The sequence below is a fragment of the Phodopus roborovskii genome, unplaced genomic scaffold (genome assembly GCF_943737965.1).
Source record: "Phodopus roborovskii unplaced genomic scaffold, PHOROB, whole genome shotgun sequence".
Taxonomy (NCBI): domain Eukaryota; kingdom Metazoa; phylum Chordata; class Mammalia; order Rodentia; family Cricetidae; genus Phodopus; species Phodopus roborovskii.
In genome coordinates this window covers 7385502-7407553 of record NW_026126599.1, presented here as the reverse complement: position 1 = coordinate 7407553, position 22052 = coordinate 7385502, and the positions used below count along the sequence as shown (strand labels likewise).

The 22052-nt window shown below is 42.9% G+C and overlaps 1 protein-coding gene across 1 annotated transcript; it reads left to right on the top strand.

Moving 5' to 3' along the window:
* Window positions 1-11942: 11942 nt before the first annotated feature.
* Window positions 11943-21401, top strand: Rfc3 (replication factor C subunit 3). Its single transcript, XM_051205477.1, has 9 exons — window positions 11943-12090; window positions 12738-12875; window positions 13282-13349; window positions 14586-14683; window positions 16854-17035; window positions 17556-17692; window positions 17772-17870; window positions 20024-20093; window positions 21114-21401. The coding sequence occupies exons 1-9, from the start codon at window positions 12004-12006 to the stop codon at window positions 21303-21305; spliced, it is 1071 nt and encodes a 356-aa protein (XP_051061434.1). The 5' UTR covers window positions 11943-12003; the 3' UTR covers window positions 21306-21401.
* Window positions 21402-22052: the final 651 nt, after the last annotated feature.

Below are 22052 nucleotides of genomic sequence, written 5' to 3'. Positions count from 1 at the left end.
TCTCTTAGCAGAGAACACTTTATAGCACTCATCAGACCCAAGTAGTCTTAGCCCTCAGGATTCAGAGTTGAGTTCTCTCCTATCTTGTCAATTGCCTGCAGAAGCCGGGCTCTGGGCTGCTGGGAGGTGTGGAATAGTTCATGTAAAACAGATGAGAAAAATGAACTCTTACTGTAAAGTTTCTACACTGCACCCTGTAGCAAAAGGGAATAATCTCCCACTGTGTTACTTGAGTTTCTTGACTATTTTGTCTCCATTGATTTTTATCCAAACATAACTTGGGTATGGGTTTAGTTTGAGTCTTGGATAAATTACAAATGGAATATTTAGTTCTCTTAATTCTACAATGGCAGCCTATATGGATTCCACCTCATCACTTTCTTATTAAAGGGCAAGAGACGACCATTTGTTGATAATGGAGTATTTATAAATGTTAGATAATTAATGGGTTAGTGGAATAATTTTTGAAACTACTAGTTTACTAATTGGACACATTAATCTTCTTGGACTGCCGTGATGAAATATCACAGACCACATAGGTTAAACAACATTGAGATTTTTAAAAAAATAATTATTATTTATGTGTGTCTGTGTGAATGTATGGCATGTTGAGTTCATGCTTGGGAAGATCAGATCCCCTGGGCTGGAGTTGTGAGCCACCTGATGTGGGTACTGGGAACCAAACTCTGGTTCAAGGTATACTGTGTTAAAGAATTTAACACAGTTGTTGGCATCTGATTCTGGTGCAGAACATACCTACTCTCCACCAACACCGTGACTTCACTAGCTACTCTATGGATATCAAATTCACTCCAGAGTTGGCATTCTGAGAGTAAATCTACACAAGTCAAACACATGGGGCTGGTGGTGGAACCTTTGGTTTCCTACAGTCTTGCTAATAGACCAATGAAAACATTTTATGGGATGTCCTGTTTTAAGTCCAACGAGATCACTAGTCACATATGAAGACACAGAGACTTTGATAATGTGCACAAGACCTGCATAGGTTCAAACTAGACAAAATCCCAGCACTGAGAGGGGGAAGTGAACATGAAGTCCCACCTCACCAAAAAGCTACTTGCAATTGATACATTCTGAGAAAAGGAAACTCAGTTTTCTCATGGAGTGTCATTGGGGATATCATCCACACTCCAGGACAGGCCTCTTGCCTAGGAATAGTTGGCCAACACAAAATGGACTCTCTCTCTCTCTCTCTCCCCGTGTGTGTGTGTGTGTGTGTGTGTGTGTGTGTGTGTGTGTGTGTGTGTGTGTGTTATTTTGTCTTGTATTGGTACTTTCTGTCTTACTGAGTTTATTTTTTTTAGCTTTTCTACTTTGATTTTAACTTTTTTGTTGTTTTTCCCATTTTTACTTGTTTATTTATTTTGCTTTTTGTTTTGTTTTTTGGTTTTTGTTTTTGTTTGGTTTGGTTTTTGGTTTTTTGAAAGTGAGAAAGCGGTTGGGAAGGTGGGAGGGGTGGGATCTGAGAGGATCTGGAGGAAAGAAAGGAATATGATCCAAATATATTGTCTGGAAAAATTAGTAAAGCTTAAGAGAAAAAAGGTAAGTCCCGTGAGTGTGCTAGCAAAAAATTCAGTCTCTTGCTAAGATATGTAAAAGCCAACTTTTTAGAAAAAGGAATGTTCTTGAAAGATCAAGAAAAGTTTAGTGTTTTGCATTTTTTTCATAACATTTACTAAGTTGTGAAGTTTTGAGCCACAGGTGGATATGAGTAGGGTTGGCACACACACACACACACACACACACACACACACACACCTATATAGTACATAGTCATACTGTTGGGTTTAATGCATTGAAACCTATGAATCTAGTCCCTGCCTACAGGGAGGCTGGAGCTGTGCAGAGAAACCACACTGAAAATTTGGAGGTATCTAAATATGATAAGAACAATGAAATAAAAATAGCCACAGGCACTTGATGAGAGATATCATTCTGTATATATGTTTCTCATACTGGTTAATGAATAAAGCACTGTTGGTCAATAGGAAAGCAAGATAGGAGGGACTAGGAGACAAGGAGGAAAGAGGAAGTAGTGAGGAGGAGTCAGCATGGAGAGAAGGGGGAGAACAGAACCTCCGGCCCCACTCTCCAGTAAGACTTGGGTTAATAATTAAGACAGAGCTAGCCGATAAGAAACTAGTACCTGGCCAACAGCATTATATCAAATACAGAATTTCGGTGTATTAATTGGGGCTGGCGCCGCAGCGGGACAAGACCAGCGGCGGACGGAAAAACCTTACTCGTTACAGGCACTTCCACAGAGGAGACACCACCGTTTGTCAAGCACAGCACAAGTCTTTTTTTTCCATGGGTTCCAATTCATAGTCCATTCCTGGGGGACCCTTAGACATCGGCACCACAAGATCCACCAAAAGGACAGTTGGGAGAAAACAGTGACAGACCATCCTTACCCTCAATGTAAATTATAGTGGAAAATGAATCCCTCATATGGAGTTCTACAACATAAAGTGCACATTTCAAATAGCCATGCGTCCATGGCAAGTCTCCACGGACCACACACGGAAAATCCTTATGTGGAAGAATAGGTTTCTTGTTCTCAGAAGAAAGGTGGGGTAAGTGATGGACACACCCATCCAGGGTATCAACAATTTCCAAAAGGCTTTCCCAGAAAAATGGTGCCGCCTTGGCGGGACAGAGACAGCGTGAGACAGACTCTACCCTTGATGTCAGCCCTTGGCCCCAAGCATGCAGAACGTAACCAGCTTTCTTCCCGGCTTCCCTTTCTCTTGCCCACACTCAAATGCGAGCCTTGTCCTTTAGATCTGGGCTGGGCTGGCCCAGCTCACCACTTCCCCAAGAGAAAGCTGGATCTGTTACAGAAGCAGCTTGTCTTGTTCAGATGAAGGCACCGTGCCAGGCTGAGGTGATGTTGTTATTAACCAGCCTTGATTGGAAGGGGATGACTGTGTTGCGGGGAGTGTTTGAAGTGCCCTTCTGCACGAAAGTCAAGCACCATCATTCGGCCTGTAAGGAGACACTTTTCAATCATGCTAAAGACTGTGCCTCCGCTCTGTGAGAGGCAGCCACTGAAAACAAATAACGAGCCATCGGCAAATGGCGGTGCTCTCCATTAGTTTGAACCCAGGCACCTGCTCCTGCTTATAAATGGAGTTAGCATTGGGGACCTTGGAGCCATTTGAGATGTTAGAGCTAATGTCCTTGATGAGGTACAATTTTACTTCAAGGGCATTAGACTGGAATTGTGCTTTTGAAAGTCAAGGCTGTGGAGAGCGGGTCTCTGGCCATCGGTGCATCAGTCTAATGCCCCGGGAAACATTTCTAACATGGCAAGTTGTAGGACATGTAGCCTGTCCTAGACAGTCATCTGCACTGGCCAGTCCTTCTGACCATCCACGTCTTCTCTTTCCTGTCTTCCCCAGGGCCTTTAGGATTTGGTGGGTCCCTCTAGCTTTGCTGAACACACTAGTATTATTGCCTCATAGTGTGACATTATTTTGATGCTTTATTTTGCCATTTTGGAATTTTTTTTTATTCCCCAAATTACTTTTATGTGTATTATTATTTTGTCTGCGGCACATCTGTGTACCACATTCGTGCAGTGCTTACAGAGGCCAGAAGAGGGCGTTGGATTCCCCTGGAACGGGGCTTTCAAATAGTTGTGAGTCACTACGTGGGTGCTGGGACTCTGGAAGAGCAGCCAGTGTTTTAAACACTGAGCCATCACTCCAGCTCCCTCATGCTGTTTTCCAATGATTTAATTTAAATCAGTCTCTAAAATAGTGTGTTCGTTTTAAATTGTGAAATATTACACTGCTTACGCATTTGAGTTTTGTTCCAGCGAGAATGGAACTTCGGCTCCCCTTTTGAACACCGAGGGGCTATGAGATGCTGAAGAGCTCCGGAACTCTCTCGGGCTTCAGCTGTCCTTGCTTGTGGAGTCAAATCACCACAGGGCCACCCTGTACAAGCTAACTGCCTAAAGCAATAAATATGCCCTAGCTCCTGCCCCCCCCCCTATCGAAGATGTTCAGGTTTAGCCATGAGAACGTGCCGTTATCAATGGTGGGTGGCAGGAGCATGACATTTTACACACTGTGTTGTCTTTCTGCAAAAGGCAGATCTGAAGGCACTTGCCTAATAGACATGCATCCACCCCACATACATAGGCAGAAGAGAGAGCTTGTCAATGTAACACACTTAGGAGCAGGAACTCGGTAGTTGAGGAAACAATCGCATCACATTAGCCTGTAGGCACATCAGTGAGGGCATTTGCTTGGTTGCTGATTGATGTTGGAGGCTCCAGCCCACTCTGGGTGATGTCACTCTTGGGCAGGTGGTCCTGGGAGATACAAAAAAGGGAACTGCAGATGTAGGGTAGTGTCACCTGAGCAGGTGGTCACAGGATACATTAGATATAAGAATGTGAGTCTGGAAGGCCAGTACATAGTATTTCTGTGGCCTCAGCTTCAGTTTCTGCCTCCAACCTCCTGCCTTGATTTCCCTCAACTACTGACTGTGTGTGGAAGTAAGTAGAAGTTGAAATAAACCCTCTTTTCTCCCAACTTGGTTTTGGTCAGTGCAGGAACACGGAATCAAACTAATTATATCTATATCTATCTAGATATATAAGTATCTGTCTATATTATATAGAGAGGGAGATCAATCTTTTTATTTTAGAAAGATCACATACACATATCTGTTATTATTGAAATGTAGGGCCACAAACGAGTCAGATTTCAATAATTTTTTTTCTACTTAGAATAGTAGAAGCCAAGGCCATCAAATGTTCTGAAGAGCAGAACACATGGCATTAGTAAAAGTCAAAACTTCCTTTTCCACAAAGTGTCAGAGCCAGTGTAAGGCACGAGGAAGGGAGCGCATGGCAAAGTGGACTAACGTGGATCCATGACAACACGGGGATGTGAAAAACCATAGGGAGCAGGTTTGCTGAGGGGGGCTAACCTGATGCATGTATGTGAAGCTGAGTCTGGTGCCCAGGACCGTAAAGAGAAAGAATTAGAAAGGACAGAAACAAAGGAAGTCATGTTTGCTAAACACCCTGTGTTAGTACTTTACACAGACCCTTCACCCTGTCTTGAAACTGAAGTCTGACTAGCCCCAGAAATCCAAAGTAAATTGCACCTTGAGTTCGGTAGCCAACAAGCCGTAAAACTGTACTTTTGTTGGACACTCCGTACTTCCATCCTATTGAAAAGAGAGCTAAGGAGGGGTCCACGCCACCCTCCCCTTACCAATGACACAGGATGCTACATAGATCAGGTCTCTGTTTGAACATCCTTTCTTCAGAAAATTTCCTTGGACATCTGCCACTGTTTTGTCTGTTAAATGTGTTCATAGCTTTCTATAATCTTTTGAGGCATTTATTAACATTGCTGGCCTTACTTGCTTTAGATAGTATCACTGTTCTTCTGCGATGTGACGGTCTTGGAAAGGTTCCACATCATCGGTAATAGCATCCCATGGCCAGGGTATACCACAGGTAATCTCCTCACCTGTCTTCTTGTTTGGAATTTGCACCGTGACCATGCTTTCAGAGGGGGTAGTCTGGTAAACTGGCATGAAGCCAAAGCAGGAAGGAAAACTGGTATACAAAGCCCCCCCCAAATCTTAACCCCATGTTCTCAGTCTGTTTAGATGAAATTAGGGCAAGAAAACAGAAAAGGTTTGATTCAGGCTGGGTAAAGTCAAGAGAGCAAATGACAGCACCTTTAGAAGAATGGGCGAGGAAGCATGCAAACAAATGATAAAAGTGGCTGTAGATACCAAATGCTCTCTGTCCCACACTCGCACAGCAACCACAGTGGTACTGTTAAATATAGACTTGTCAGTGTGCCTGTGTGAGACTCAATTTTAAAATAACAGTCATGCACATTTGTGGAGATTTGTGTTAGCTTTATTAGTCCTCATGTGAAGTTCTCAATTTTAACAGCCTAATTCATCTAATCACTTATATTTTATATTCCTGTTTCTGCCTGGTGTTTTAAAATCTCATTGGTGGGCAGTGAAAATGCACTTTTACACTTCTGAATTACATAGTCTATTAAAAACACTTTTGGTGTGTCGATAGGCCGTAAACATTCTATTCGTACGCCAGGTCCATAGCTACCAAAGGCTGCAATGGTTTATCAATTGAGCTCAGACGTTCTGGATATCTCCAAAAGAATAAACTGTAATATGGTGTTAATTACTCCAGCTCACAGTTTATTCTTGGGTGATACCCAGAATGTTAAAGAGTTCTGTCAGAATGTCACTAAGGATCTTTCTCAAGGCATGGGGGTGAGTAGGGCTGAGTGGAGATGTCATGAGGAAGGAAAGTCATGCTTCTTGGCTGCCACCTGAGTAAAATGTAGCCACAGCAGGGTAACAACAAGCACAGGTTCAAAGAGGGGTGAGTGTGGTTGAGTATGGGAGATGACATGTGAACATTATTTCAAATTGTCTCCATGAGATCCATGTGTCCCATGAAGCCTCAGGTGCCAGGTGAAAGGAGGGTGCCATTGGTGGGTTTGAGGGTCAAATCCAATCCAACTCCTAAGGTGACAGACAAGACCTTGGGGGAAACCCCAATTAACCTTCTCCACTGTTCTGCTGGAAGTGAACATGTCACTTTGTGCCCCTCTCTCAGATGTCATACTTCAAAACTGGAATATAGCATTATCTTGGCATTTGCCTGAAGTCACGAGGAGGCGACTTTTCAGGAAATGTTAAAAGATGGCTAAAATAGCCGGTTAAAGGGGGGACCTAGTGTTTTAATAGGCAGAGAGAAGGATGACAGGCGATCTCATTGTAATTAATACAATTACTCCAGTATGTTATGCCAATAATTAATGCCACACATATCCATTTGCTGAGTAGACTACACTTAAGAGGGTATAAGGCAGTTTTATGGTCTGTTGTTGCTGTATGTTGATCTCCATGTGTTGGATGGCTCTTCTACCTCTAGATGAAATCTGGGATTGCTAGGTATTTTTTCCAGTTTGGGACAGTCTAGCACTATACAAGATGGCAAATATGCTTTTTAAGCAAATTACTATCCCTGTGTCCAGAGCTAGGAGCCTGAATATGGAGAAGCCAGGAAGGATTGTGAGCCAGAGGATGGAAGAAGCCTGCCTCATCTCTCTGATGGATAAGCTCAGAATGACATCACTCTGGAAATTAATCCTCAACACTAGAAACTTCTATCACTGAACAGAAATGGGATTTGTATATGTGTGATATAATACTGCCTAAACCTGTTTTGTTCTTGCCAAGCATGCATCTAACAAGTCATTATGGTGAGTGGCATTGGACATTGATTATTTCTTCTCTATCTTTGGAGCCTCTGTTAAGTCTATTTAGCTTCCCATTGTGTGTAGTTGGCTGGAGACCTTGCCCCATGTAGTAGCAGAATTCTCAGAGTGTTACTGTATGATCCTGACTATTCAAACATTTATTGTGGCCTTGCCCAAAAAGCACAATAATGACAACACTGAGATCACTAATCGGCTGGTCTTAAAAGAGGAGATTATCGCATCTTGTCTAGGTAGAGTCTGTATCTTTAAACTGGAAGTGGAGAGTGGGGTGTTCCTCAAGGAGAGGTAGTAGCCAAAGAAAAGCAGAGTCAGTGTCTTGAAAGGGAAGGCGAGCTCTTGAGAGTCAATGTGTCACCTTGAGAATGTGGGAGCACACATACAGTGATGATAAATAATCACCTTGGTCTTCTGCCCCTGGAGGTGCAGGGTCTGCAATGCAGGATGCTCAGACCACAATCCAAGAAAGCCCAAATGAGCCCCTCCTCTTCCTTCTAATGGGTCTCACTTGAAATCTTATGCACTGCAACCCTCTGTTTCCCTTTGATAGAGACAAGTGTCCACCTTTCTTGATGATCTAGATTTGGTTTGTTAGGGAATCAGTGAATATTTGCTGATAAACCAATTTGGCTGGAAGGTAACCACCTTCTCAAAGCTTTCTTATCCTTAATCATATATCTAATTAAATCAGTAGCCCTGACATTACCCCCCCCCACTAAGCACCCATCCAGCATGACAACTCACATTGCAGAAATAGTCTTAGGAAACCATTTAAAGCTGTCAGCAAGCTGAACTCAGGAATTAAACATGAAACATAGGTATTTCAAGTGAAAATGTGTGAGAATTATCTCACGGTTAATTTTCCATTAGTGGTGTGAGGTGGCCCTTATCAGGTCACCATCAAAGAGACATGGGCTATGGGCATATTCTGTTGGCAGCTTGATTGCACCCGAAGACAGCTTTTGATAGCTCTAGGAACATGTGTGAGTCCTGCTACCTATCACTGCCAGCTTTTAATTAACATGTCTCGCAATTTAAGTGAAAACACAATAGCAGGAGGTTCTGAAAAATGGAAGATATTAACTGGGGGGGGAGCCATGGCATTTTTTTATTCATCTTTCACTGTATCATTCAGTGGCTATAATTTGACCACCCATATCGTGAAGTAGCCACAAGGGGCTGTTACAGAAGATGGTGGTGGAAACAGTGATGTCATCTGCTCACTGGCCTTTATAATTTAAGATTGTTCCCCAAAGTGTGTTATTCAAAGTCTGGTCCAGGAAAATTTCCTATGACTAAGTCTAAGGAATTATGATGACATTCCCTGGGAAGCTCTTTGAACAATAATAGCCTTTGCTACCAAGAATGTTACTTTGAAGATCCGCCAGATTTTCTCAATGTTAATCCTGAATACAAAAGTTTAGCTCTACTTTCCTTGACCACCACCAAACAAGTGCTGTCATTCAATTGATGTGGGAAACATTTTGAATTTAGCTAGTGCCTGATGTCTGAGTTCCAAAGAAATATTGGCGGAAATAAAAAGATCTATATGAGTGGATAGATGAATAGATGATGTTCACCCTTAACTCTGTCTCTGACCTCTCAATTTGCTGGAAGAAGGTCTTTGATAGAGACAGGGGCATAAGAAAGGATAACTCCATATGGGCTCACCATTCTTTAGCATTGACTCTGTAGAAAGATTGTTCTGAGTCACCAGGAAAGTATTAGCTTTCTGAGGTTGTTGTCAGCAAGTACCATGAACTAGTTAGTTGGCTACAGCAACAGCAGTTATTATTCCATAGCCATGGATGGCAGAAGCCTAAGCATGTAGACCAGTGTGTAGGCAGGTGGCTGCTTTCTGATGGCTGTGAGAATCCTTTGCCATCCTCTCCATTGGCTTCCAGCGGTTAGCTAGCCATCTTGGGGAATTCTTGGGCTGACAGATACATCACTCCTATCTTAGGGTTACTATCACTGTAAAGTAACATCATGACCAAAAGAACTTGGGGAGGAAAGGGTTTATTTGGCTTCCACATCATCTATTATTGAAGGAAGTCAGGTAAGGAACCTGGAGTCAGGGTATGATGCAAAGAGCCATGGAAGGGTGCGGCTCACTGGCTTGCTCCTCATGGCTTATTCAGCCTGCTTTCTTATAGGCTCCAGGACAACCATCCTAGGTATGGTGCAACCCACAATGGGCTTTACCCTCTCCCATCAATCACTAATTTTAAAAATGCCCTTCTATTTAGACCTAAGTTTCAAGTGTATACACTGAAGATGACTTGGGGGAAGGAGGCATCACTAACTTCTTGCTCCTCTTCCCAGTTGTGGCCATACAGAGATAAACTTCTCTCGGCTTTTACTGTTATTTTTCCCTTTAATTGGCCTATTGAGAACAGGTGGCCAAGCCTTAGCTTAGGGTTTCCGAGGCCCAGGCTCTGACCCCAACAACACTGGTGGCAACCTTGGCTACTTCATGTTTTAGGAGTAAAGCAAGGTCAAAGGAAGTGATAGCAACATAACTATTCTATGTTCCCTTTCTCCAGTATACTGTACTAAACTCTAGTTGTACTCAGTGATACAAATGTGCCAAAATGCTCAAACATAGGTACAGAGATACAGCCACACCTGGAGCAGTCCAGGGATGGGATTCGGTGAATAGGACATGCCTTCAGCTGCCAGCTATCATGGCTATTTCATTTCCTCTTTCTGTCTGGAAAAGTTAATCTATTATTTTTTTACTTATGTGCCGCAAGAACTGTGCTATCTATTTCAGAAAGACAAGTGTATGTTATTATTATAGTGAGTTATTGTGGAACACACCTTGGGAAACGGAAACCACAGCTTCTTCTCAATTAATATCACAGTCGAGTGGAGGGCCCATTGGTCCAACATGAAATAAGAGAAGGAAACCATGATTAAACCCTCTCACCACCAACCAGAGAAGAGAATGAGGAAAACAAAGCAAAAACCCAAGACCACCTTTGAAATAAGAGACCGCAAGTCAGCAAAGTTTTCGAGTTAACCCCTGAAAAGGAGAGTCTAAATCTTTTGTGACTTGTAAATTAAGAAACAACTTAAAAATAGTGACTGAAGCCCAAGTGATACACACACATACACACACACACACACACACACACACACACACACACACGAGAGAGAGAGAGAGAGAGAGAGAGAGAGAGAGAGAGAGAGAGAGAGAGAGTCTCTGTGGAACCCTAACTGTCCTGGAACTCATTCTGTAAACCAGGCTGGCCTCAAACTCAGAGATCCACCTGCCTCTGCCTCCTGAGTTCTGGGATTAAAGGTATGAGCCACTACTGCCCTACCCAAATGATCACTTTAAGGCATTGTTTTTTGACTACACCATAAGTGTGACATAATGTTACCACTCCTTTCATAATTGGTCTCTTGAGATCTTGCTATTTCTGCTTCATTAAAAACAAAAACAAAAACCAAAAAAAGGGGGGGTTGGAAAAATGGCTCAGATATTAGGAGCACTGACTGCTCTTCCAGAGATCGTGAGTTCAGTTTCCAGCAGCCCCATGGTGGCTCACACCCTATAATGAGACCTGGCACCCACTTCTGGCATGCAGGCATATATTCAGGTAGAACACCGTATACTAAATAAATAAATAAGTCCAATATGTACACACCCAGTTCTCAAAAGGGTCTTACTTTAATTCTGTTCAAACTCAACCCCTGACCAACCCCCACCCTGGAAAGTGTGGTGACATCAACTGCCACCTGGGCTTGGGAGGAGAGTCTAGTTCACTGTGGGACCTTTGTTGGAGCACACATGTAAGAAGGCATCTTTGTCAATTTTGTTTAGATGATTTCAGTGAAGATTCAACCGTAGTGTCCTTCAACCATCCCCTTCTCCATGTCCCCCTGCTGTTGTTCTTTGCAATGTTATAATCTCAGCGTGCTCTGCCTGCTCCATGCTCACTGTTCACATTGCTTTATTTCACCCTCCATTAAACTCTGAAAAGCTACCTTGGCTAACCCCATCACGCAGTTGAGGAAACTGTAGCATCAGAGTGAGTGATTGGAGGTGTGTTTCAACAGTCACTCTATTTTATAATCTGCTCCAGATGCTTTCTTCACTAACTCACTTTCTTGTGAAGAAGGAGATAGCAAGGCAGAGAAATGAAGGGGATGTGGTAATGCTAAGAAGTCTGTCTCCCTGGAGTTTGGCTGAAGGCTCTTGCTAGTTGAGTGTCAAGAATTCCAGCACAATTAACATTTGCTGTGAAGATTGCCTAAACAGAGAAATCACTATTTAAAGATGCTTATTTGTTTGGTATATGTTTATGTGCCCCGATGAATGTATGTACCACCTGCATGTAGGAGCCATTGAAGGTTGGATCCCCTGGAACTGGAGTTACAAATGGTTATGGGCGGTTATGAGGGGCTCCAGAAGAGCCATTCATGCTCTTAACCCAGTGTCACAGAGGGTGAGAACAAAGAGACAAGGATTGCACCATGAACCCAGTTACTGGTGCTGGGCAGGAAATGGGGTGGGGAGTGCTACTCCCTCCGTGGGTGACTATTTCAGGCCCCATTCCGATACCGTAGACTCTGGACCGGAAGTCGTCCGGTGCAGGAAGTGACGCGAAGTTTGGCGCTCGCGGGAAAACTCGTCTCCTGTCTAAGTGGCGGGCGCTCGGTTGGGACTGTAGCAGCCATGAGCCTCTGGGTGGACAAATACCGGCCGTGCTCCCTCGCCCGGCTGGACTATCACAAGGAACAGGCGGCGCAGCTGCGCAACCTGGTGAGCAGACCGGGAGGGAGGAGGCCGGCACGTTCAGCTGCTTCCTGAGAAGCCCGCGGGGAGAGCGTGAGGGTTTCTGTGGCTACTTGCACTGACGTGGGGCTATACTTTCAAAGCAGGGGTTTAATACACTACTCACACGCGATCATAAGTTTGCGATGATCTTCTCATCAGATCAAGCCCCCACGCCCATAGTGCTCTTTAGTTTGATAGCACTCTCTTACTGCGCTTTTCTATAGCGTCCCTTACGTGAGTTTTCCTGGACCTCCCAAATGGACTTGCAAGGAAATCAGCGTATCTACTTCTTAGCAAGAGAACCATTTTTGGGGAACCCAGGCAAAACAAGCATCTGTGTCAGTTACAGGGATCTATTGCGCATTCCCATCAGCCCTTGTTTTCAAAAGTGCCCTTTAAAGAGCTTGCTTAGGGAGCTCCTGCTTTGAAGCATGTAGTGTTGTGCCTTGCGTGTTCTGTGCTGTGCGTGCAAGTTAAATGAATGCCCAGAGAAAATAAACATTCCAGAGTTTGATGAATTTTCTATTGGAGTTGGGTAGTAAACAAAATCCCTCAGTACTTTAAAAGTAGTTTTTTTTAACTGGAGCATCTGGGCTTGACAGGAGCAAAATGCCTCGTTCTTTGTTCCCTAGGTGCAGTGTGGTGACTTTCCTCACCTCCTAGTGTATGGACCATCAGGTGCTGGAAAAAAGACAAGAATTATGTGTATCCTACGAGAACTTTATGGTGTCGGGGTAGAAAAATTGAGAATTGAGCATCAGACTATTACAGTAAGTGTCTCATGTCAAGGTTCTGCAGATGTTTCTGCCACTCAATCCTGGTCATGTAGATCCCTTCCCACCAAGGGCTGCCTAATGTATGACTTGAGAAGTGTGTATGTATGTAGTATGTACATCAGCTGACACAGCATGCAGTGTTGTCAAAGTGAAAATCCATGAAGGTAATTAGCTATAGAAAGTGCATGTTATAAGTGGACACATGGCCATCACCTCACACCAGTTGCCTGAGAGGGATTGAAAAGATACATTATTAAGTAGGAAAAGCAAAACAGGTATGTATGAGATTTCCTCTTTTAACATAGTATTTGACAGTAGTGATTGGTGTTACATGAAAACCAAAAAAAAAAAAAAGACACCCAGTAAGCAAATGTTGAGCAGATTCTTGTTTCATTCACAGACTCCATCTAAAAAAAAAATTGAAATCAGCACCATTGCCAGTAACTACCACCTCGAAGTTAATCCCAGGTAAACTACTACTACGTGTTTTTAGAAAAGCGGTTAGAAATTAGAATTTGTAGCTCAAAAAGAAAGAAAAAATAATAATAAGTTTTCAGTCATTGTCCTTCAGCTTTGAGTTACATTTTGAGATGCTGTTGTACAGTCTGTAAAGCAGATTAAAGCTGAATGCTTGTCAATTGGCCTGGTGCTGGCATCCTGTGCTGTCACTGAAGCCCGCCTGCACAGCTTACTGTTTTCCAGTTCCTTCCAGTTCTATTGGGCTATCCTGACCCTTTCAGTACTGCTGAACATAAACAAAGCTGTCTAAAATGTCCATCCTGTCTGGGATGAGTATTTCAGATACTAAATGTAGACCACCATTCTCTGATCTATTTTGTTTCATCTGTCTTGACTAGAGGATTACGATAGTCACAGGCTATTGCCTGGATGTCTACTAAGATAGAAGATCCAAGATCTGCTACAGGGGTTGGGGGACTCTGAGAACCCATGTTGCAGTATCAGAGTTGGGAACAGTGTCTGAGAGACATTCTTGGAGGTGCTTAGGGTAGCAACCACCCTGGACCATGTCCCCAGGTGTCTGAAAAGGAAGGGGTAGAATGGAGGGAGTGGGAGGAGGAGCCTTAAGCTGACTGTGTGGATTTGGTGGCAGGCACCATGTATGCTCTATAGGGACTGTTTTCTTCAATCCTTACAATAACTGAGATGGTTGGTTCATTAAGGGAAAGACTGGGGAGTGGATCAAGTTCTAAATCTAAGCATGTTTGCTCTATAGGCTACTTGGGGAATAGACCAGCTTTTTGGCTGGGAAAATGATCACCAGAGTCCAGGTGTTCTGTTCCAGCTGTATCAAGTAGAGGAAAACTTAATGACTGTGTGGATAATTAACAAACGAGATGTAATTAAGTCTTTTTGTAGTAAGGCAGTAGCAAGATAGACTGTTTTCTCCTTGAGTAGTAATGTTACTGTGAACGTTTTCAGTGGTAATACAATTGAAATTTATTAATGAGCCTCAACTATCTCAATTTTAAAGATTACAATAGTAATTAGATATTACTGGTTTCGACAAAAATTTTAACCACAAAATCTTCAATTATAGCCAAATCCAAAACCACATATAAAATATAAAACAAAACCCTGTCTTAAAAACCAAACAAAGATTTACATGTACTAATAGATTGAGAATAAGGGTGTAATGCTAGGTAGTATTTACATCCTTGCAACCATTATTCCCATGTTGTACAGTGATGCAGGAAACAGTGACCGGGTGGTAATTCAGGAGATGCTGAAGACAGTGGCACAGTCACAGCAGCTGGAAACCAGCTCACAAAGAGACTTCAAAGGTGAGTGGTGAGGAGGCCAGCCTCCTGGGAGGCAGAGAGCTCCAGGACAGCCAGAGCTACATAAAGAGACTGGCCTCCAAAGAGAGAGAGAGAAAGAAGATAAATGATTGTGAGCCCTGGTTTCTGCTTATGGTGTTCACAGTCCTCTGTGGTGCCTGTGTGACATTTCAGACAAAGTCCTGGGAGTACACATCTTTTAAAATAAGAAACAACTGATTTCAAAATAACTGGTTTATGACCAAAACTTCCTCTTGACAACTGTGAATAAAGAAAATGAAAACCAGCTGGAATCCCATCTCCTGGACACATTTATTGGCTGTGACTTTTTTTTTTTTTTTTTTTTTTTTTTTTTTTGGACAGAGTTTCTCTGTGTGGCTTTATAGACCAGGCCGGCCTTGAACTCAGAGATATCCGTATGCCTCCTGAGTGCTGGGATTAAAGGCGTGTGCCACCACTGCCTGGCTGACTGTGACTTTTGCCTACCAGTATTTTTTATATGCACGCAACTCTTAAAAATAAGACTTTGTGATGACAAAATTTGATGCCTTTCATGTATTTTGTCAAGTGCTTCATCTGAGGGACAATGTACATTTGTATTTCTCCAAAACAGTTATCTAATCTGCATGTTGTTTCTTTTTATCTTTGTCATTTTGGAGGAAAATATTTTTTTTTTGTTTTTTCCTTGTGTATATATATTTATTGTTTGAGTTATTTGTAGTTATTTTTAGTCTGTTTCTTTTGATGTATGTCTGTGGTATGTGGGGGCATGATGTGGTACATATGTTTGCAAATGCACACAGAGGTCAGAGGTTGACGAGCCCTGTCTTTCTAACTCACTTTTCAACTTCTCTTTGAGGCGGGGTCTCTCCCTGAGCCTGGAGCTCTCTGATGTCACCTCTGCTGACAGGCCAGTGAGCTCCAGGGCCACCACCTGCCTCTGCTCTCCAGCTGAGTTTTATGGCCAACTTTTTACTGGAGCTGAACTCAGGTCCTCATGTTTCCAAAGTTAGATTAGCTTGTTTTTCCATTAAATTTATGGTTCTGTGAAAAGCAATGTTTTTTTTTTTTTTTCCTTAGAACTTTGAATTCAATGTGGTTGTTTTTTGTTGACCATTTTTTTACGAAATGTGAAGAAAGTAGTAGTAGTTTTTTGGAGTCTTTAAAAGTAGGAGACCAGAGGAGGTTTTTCTAGGTTCGGGGCTTAAGTGTTCCCGAGTTTTGTTTTCAGAGAGGAGTGAAGTTCATGACCCATCTTTCCTGCCACTCCACGTCTTTGTCCTTGTCTCTCTCCTACTCTGCTTACCTGCTTCCACTACTGGGCCCTGTGCAGTGTCATCTTAGCAGGATGCTGCCTTGGTTACTTCCAGAAACAATTCCTTGTTCAGGTGTCATTGGGTCAGGGTCCCATGTTCTCAGCCACAGTTTGGGCTCTGGGGGGCCTGCTTCTCCTTACAGCTTCTGCTTTCATATTGGCCGGAATCCCCAGTGTGTCTGCTTTCACACTTAACAGCTTGACAGGTGTCTTGGATCCCTTTCTCGCTCCCACTCAAGCGTGATGCCTTTGTCATTGTTCCCACTTCTGCAAATGTGAATGTAGTTTAATTGCACCTTGAGGTTGTTTTGGCTAAGGGGCCCTGCTGCTGCTGCCATCCTTTGAAAACTGCTGGTTAATATAAAATATAAAACTTGGATTCATCCCCTGCCTGTTCACAGTTCCTGAACCACTTAGGGCTGACTGGTTCTCGATTGCAGCCAGATGCACTCCTGTACATCCTTCCAGATTCTGTTCTGGTTCTATCCATTGACTGTGGCTCTTGCATAGGAGATCTCCCAAGCATTAACAAATTCCTTAGAACTTACAGCGTAGCTCAGCACATCCGTGGCTTGCACATTTGTTATGATGAAGCTGGAATGAAGTGAGAAGTCCTAACGTCATTTTGACCAGGGTTTCTTAGTCTTGTTTGATTATAACATTTTTAAATATAAAAATATTCTTATCTTCTCTAAATGTAATTTGTAGAATTTGTAGATATTTGTGGAATATCTGGCACATATTTAGGATTTTTTTTTTTTTTTTTTGCCTATTAATGAGGACAGGGTAAAGGCAGAAGGTAACTTAAGGCTTGTGTGGCCCCCAGTTGAAGCTGGCTTTGTTTCTTTTTTGACCCAGTGGTATTATTGACGGAGGTGGACAAACTCACAAAGGATGCTCAGCATGCCTTGCGCAGAACCATGGAGAAGTACATGTCCACCTGCAGGCTCATCTTGTGCTGTAATTCCACGTCTAAGGTGATACCCCCGATCCGCAGCCGGTGCCTGGCAGTTCGTGTGCCTGCTCCCAGCATTGAAGATGTAAGTCAGGTTAAGCTTTTCAGAAGTATGTTTTCTAAAGCATGGTGAAGCATATCAGTCATTTAAGGGCGGCTGCAGACAGAGCCAAAGGCCAGCCATTAGTAGGTGTACAGAGTGATGTATTTCCTGTAAATACATCCGTCTTTACTTTTAACAGATGAGTGTTACAAATTCATTACAAGAAGTACTTAATGTCTTCTACCTTAGACTGATTTCCTTTGTTTTGGGGGAAAATGGGAACATAGAGGAAGTAGATAATGTGAGGATCCTTGGTTCCCTTGTGGGAGTCAGCGCACTGTCTTCCCTTTCATCTTAATAGCTGTCACTAAAGTGTACTAGTTTCTCACAATAGACGGCTTCCTCACTCATCATAGGTAGTGGGAGATTGTATGCAGCAATACAGCAGCACCACATGGCGTCCTGAGGGACGCAGAGCAGCACTGAAAGGGCTCCATAACGATGTTAGCAGAGGTTAGAAATTGCCTCACGTGCTTTTCCTCTTTGTCCGTTTGTCCTACAGATTTGCAGTGTATTATCCACTGTCTGCAAGAAGGAGGGCCTGGCTCTTCCTTCAAAGCTGGCTCACAGACTGGCAGAGAAGTCCTGCAGAAACCTCAGGAAAGCCCTACTCATGTGTGAAGCTTGCAGAGTGCAGCAGTGAGTGGAGCCGTCACACAGGGAGCGCTCAGGGGCGTGAGAGTAGAGTGTGGTGTTAACTTCTCTTTTTGTCTCTCAGATACCCTTTTACTGAAGACCAAGAAATCCCTGAGACAGACTGGGAGGTGTATCTGAGGGAGACTGCAAATGCTATTGTCAGTCAGCAGACACCACAGAGGTAAGAGTCTGAAGGAGGCACAGACGCCATGACGTTTACATTATGTAATTCAGTCTTGAGCTCGTCTGAAAGGGAAAAAATTGCACGTAAGATCTGAAATGTGGTGATCAAAAGTAGTGAGTGTGTATAGTTCATGCTTTTCTTTAATCTGTTAACATGTAAAATTGAACTTTATTCATCACACAACCCCACCCCTCCAACCCCCTGGAATACTAGGTGGCTTAGTTTTAAACCACAGTGCTTAGTGTGCTCAGGCTGAAAGAACAATTGTAATTGATACAGAATGTCCTAGAAAGATGCTGAGCTTCCAGCTCTCATCCCATCTTAGCCAAATGTCCTTGACAGGTGACTTCACCTAAGATTGCCAGCCTTTCATTTCTCTCATGGTGACATTGTGCTTGTTGTCCTGCCAAAGGCACTGTGCTTAGTTACAGAGGTCAAAGGGATTGTGTGGTATGGGTCCAGAACTACAAAGCACCTGCTCATGCCCAATACAGGATCTGTGGAGAGAAATATGAAGTAGTTAGAAAGCATCCTGTGGGCAGACTCTAAAGTTGTGTCCATTTGTGTCTGTGGGTTTGTTACTCGGTCATGAACAATAATGAAAATGTCTTAATGAACAGTAATGAAAATGTCTCAGACACTAGTTGTTTGGATTATGGCAGCTTAACTGACTAAGACAGCCTCCATCTCTCTGAATAAAGTTGACAGGTTTGAGGTTCCCCTGCTGTTGCCATTTGGCATTTCTTCAGCCTCACTGAAGCACGGCCTCATCCTTGCCTGTCACAGCTGAGAAGAAGCCGTCCTTGGCCCTCGGTGGGGTAGATCATTTCAGGATGTGGAATAGACTTGAGTGCAGCCATCAGAGCCTGAGCGTCCCTGACTTAGGTGAAAACAATAGTGAGAGGAGTGTGTGCGTTTCTCAGTAGGTATCAGATATCAGAGTTAGGGTTTTCTAAGAGTCTTCTATCAGTCAGTACAGTTGCTTAGTGAGACCTTGTGGCTTCTGCTGTATTATACTCTTATTTGTGGCAAGGGAAGGAGTTTGAATGTGTGTTTTTAAAAGAACTCGTAAATCTTGACATGTGGAGTAGAACATCTGCAGTAGCATATTCAGAACCCTGGGTAGTTCTCTTCTCTTGGTAATGTATTAGACAAAGACAGTTGTCTTCTGAGTTTAGGGCGTATTGTTTTTACTCTTGTTCTGACATGCAGTGTGTTCATTTCCTTCACACCCTCCCAAAAATGTCCAGAGACTTTAGGGCTCAGGCTTGCATTAGTATTGGCTTATCCTGATTGTGTTTCCCAGGGGCTCTGCCTGTCGCTTCTATGAAGGTCGGCTTTGTGTCCCTGCTGTATTGTTTATAGACTAGATGTCATACTTTATGCTGGCATTACCTCATCATTTGTGTGATTGACTAGTGACAGCCTAGTCTTTTCACAGCCCCTCTGTAGATACAGTAAGAGTAAAATTCTGTCTAGAGAAGATACATAAACAAAGTGAGTGTATTTAGTTCCTGGTGTGGATGGACTCAAGCCTTACGTTCCAATGTCTTAATTTCTTTTCTGTGTGTGTGTGTGCACGCATGTGCGAGTGCCTGCACAAGTATGTAACCACAATTATGTCAGTATGTACAGAGCAGAGGACAGCTTTCAGGAGTCACTTTGGCCCTTCACTGCGGATCTTGGGAATGAAACTCAGGTTTTTAGGTAGCACAACAAGCACCAGACCATCTCTCAGGCTCCTGAAGTCTTGCTTTCTCTCCAGTACTATTGTGAGTAATACAATGAAGAGCCCTTATTATAAATACCTACTGTTAAAAAATAAGAAAAAAAAAATGTTTTAAAAAAATGAACTGGTTCTTGGCCATGGTGGATTATCCTAGGAAGACAAGGCAAGATTGCAAGCAGTTCACAGCCCACGTGACCTACACAGTGAGGCTCAGGCCCCTTGGGCTACAGAATGAGACTCTGAAGACAAAAAAAAAAAAAAAAAAAAAAATGAAGTGTGGTGTACTGGGGCTGTCTCACATTGGTATAGCACAAGTCAGGCAGCGTCTGCCTGCATCTAGGTGATACATCAAGTAAGAAAGTGAGCTGGCCTGTTCATTAAAATTGTTCTTCCAAAGTAGCAATTCCTTTGTTTCCTGTAGGCTTCTTGAAGTCCGCGGGAGGCTCTATGAGCTTCTAACTCACTGTATTCCTCCTGAGATAATAATGAAGGTAAGTGACCCTGTTTTACATTTGAGCATTCATAACTATAAGCTGGGCACAGCACTTTTGTAATGCTAAGGCGTCATCATCATCATCATTTCTAGTGCTTCAGTAATTCTACAGTCATTCTTCCTGTGTGCCAGGCACCAGTAGAGGACTGCAGAAGGTGGGACGGGGGACTTCAGTTGAGATGTTATGTTCTTGGGAGTGACATGGGAGACAAGTGAAGAATATTTCATAACATTGTGAGTCTTTAAAGGAAGGACAGTGGAATGATAATAATAGAGCTGAGTTATGCACGGCCATGGATAGCTGCACAGGGAAAGGTCTTTTTCAGCTGACACTCCGCACTAAGAGATTTGGAACTATATAAATGGTTGGGGAACAGATGTTCCAGGAAAGACATGATGCATGTAGAGAAATGAGGTTGAAGATGTAGGTACAGTCTAGGCGTTATAGGATTGGTCTGCCTTCTGCTTAGCTAAATTTGTTGACTTTAGATATTAGGGAATTCACAGAGTTTATTCTATTAAAAATACACAGTAATGTTAACAAACTCAAATGATACCGAATACACAAAGAACAATGTAGTCTTTGTATACAGGAGTTAGTGCTTTTAATAGACTTTTATTCTGTTCATCTAGTAGCAAATGCTCTGTGTGTGTGTGTGTGTGTGTGTGTGTGTAACAATTTCTGCTTCATCTGCCTTCTGTGTCATTAATAAAGCAAAAACACCATCCTTTAGCTCAAACTGCTGCAAGGGTGTGTTTGGATTTTGGAAGACCATGAATAAGCACCAGGTTTTATTGCCTATATAATGTTTTAAATTTTTGGCTTTGTTGAAGACTACTGATTCATAAGAAAAAAGTAACAGATATATACATACATACACACATATTTAAGTATATATTCCCCTGCATACACACGTAAGAACTGTATTAAAGCTTTACCATCTGTGAGTGAGAGGTGTAAGCATGTTTGGCTATTTTTCCCCAAGATTGCTTAGTAACTCACCCTTCCTTCCTATAGGGCCTGCTCTCGGAGCTCTTACATAACTGCGATGGGCAGCTGAAAGGGGAGGTGGCACAGATGGCAGCCTATTATGAGCATCGACTGCAGCTGGGCAGCAAAGCCATTTATCACTTGGAGGCATTTGTGGCCAAGTTTATGGCAATTTATAAGAAATTCATGGAAGACGGACTGGAAGGCATGGTTTTCTGACTCCACCAGCAGTTCTGCAAGTACCTCAGAAGTCGAGTTTATACAGATTTACACTGGGGCTGTGGGTTCAATAAACTAGCTTTATTTACTAAGTTATCATTGTGGGGTTTTTGTCATTTGTAAATTAATTCTCTTTGAACTACTAATCATTTTCATTTTTATATGTGGGGGTGTTTTGCCTGCTTAAGCATGTATGCTTGTGTACCATGTGCATACTTGCTGCCAGAAAAGGGTGTGGAGTCCCTGGGACTGGAGTTACAGGTATCTCTGAGCTGCTGTGTGGGTGCTGGGCATTAAACATGGTCCTCTGCGCGAACAAGTGCTTTTGACATGAAGCCATTTCTACGATCTTGCCCTTTGTGTTGTGTTGTACTGGGAGAAAGATGATCCTGTTTTTTGTTTTGTTTTGTTTTGTTTTGGGGGGGTGTTGAATATAGAGGGTGGACACTGAAATTTCCATATTCCTTTGACACTTTACAAGGGATTCCCCAGACACTATTGTACAGCATTCATATAACTCACAGAAGCTCAGGAGGTTATCAGCTACCAGTCTTTCCTCCTGGAAGCCTTCCATTAATCTATGGAATTTCTAGTTTCAAAGTAGACTGCAGACATCACTCATGTCTCCTGGATGGTCTTCTGTTCCTTAAGACTTTCAGAGCTTTGATCATGAGAATGATGTAACATTTTGGGACAGAGCTCTATCCTAGGAGTCCTGCACTGGAGTATGGAGAAACTCCACAGCTT

Excerpts from the sequence above, each read along its gene's own strand:
- Rfc3 (XM_051205477.1), top strand. The coding sequence starts at position 12,004 with ATGAGCCTCTGGGTGGACAAATACCGGCCGTGCTCCCTCGCCCGGCTG. Across the intron at positions 13,350-14,585 it reads CACCTCGAAGTTAATCCCAG|TGATGCAGGAAACAGTGACC; the intron begins GTAAACTACTAC and ends CATGTTGTACAG. Across the intron at positions 17,871-20,023 it reads AGTCAGCAGACACCACAGAG|GCTTCTTGAAGTCCGCGGGA; the intron begins GTAAGAGTCTGA and ends TGTTTCCTGTAG.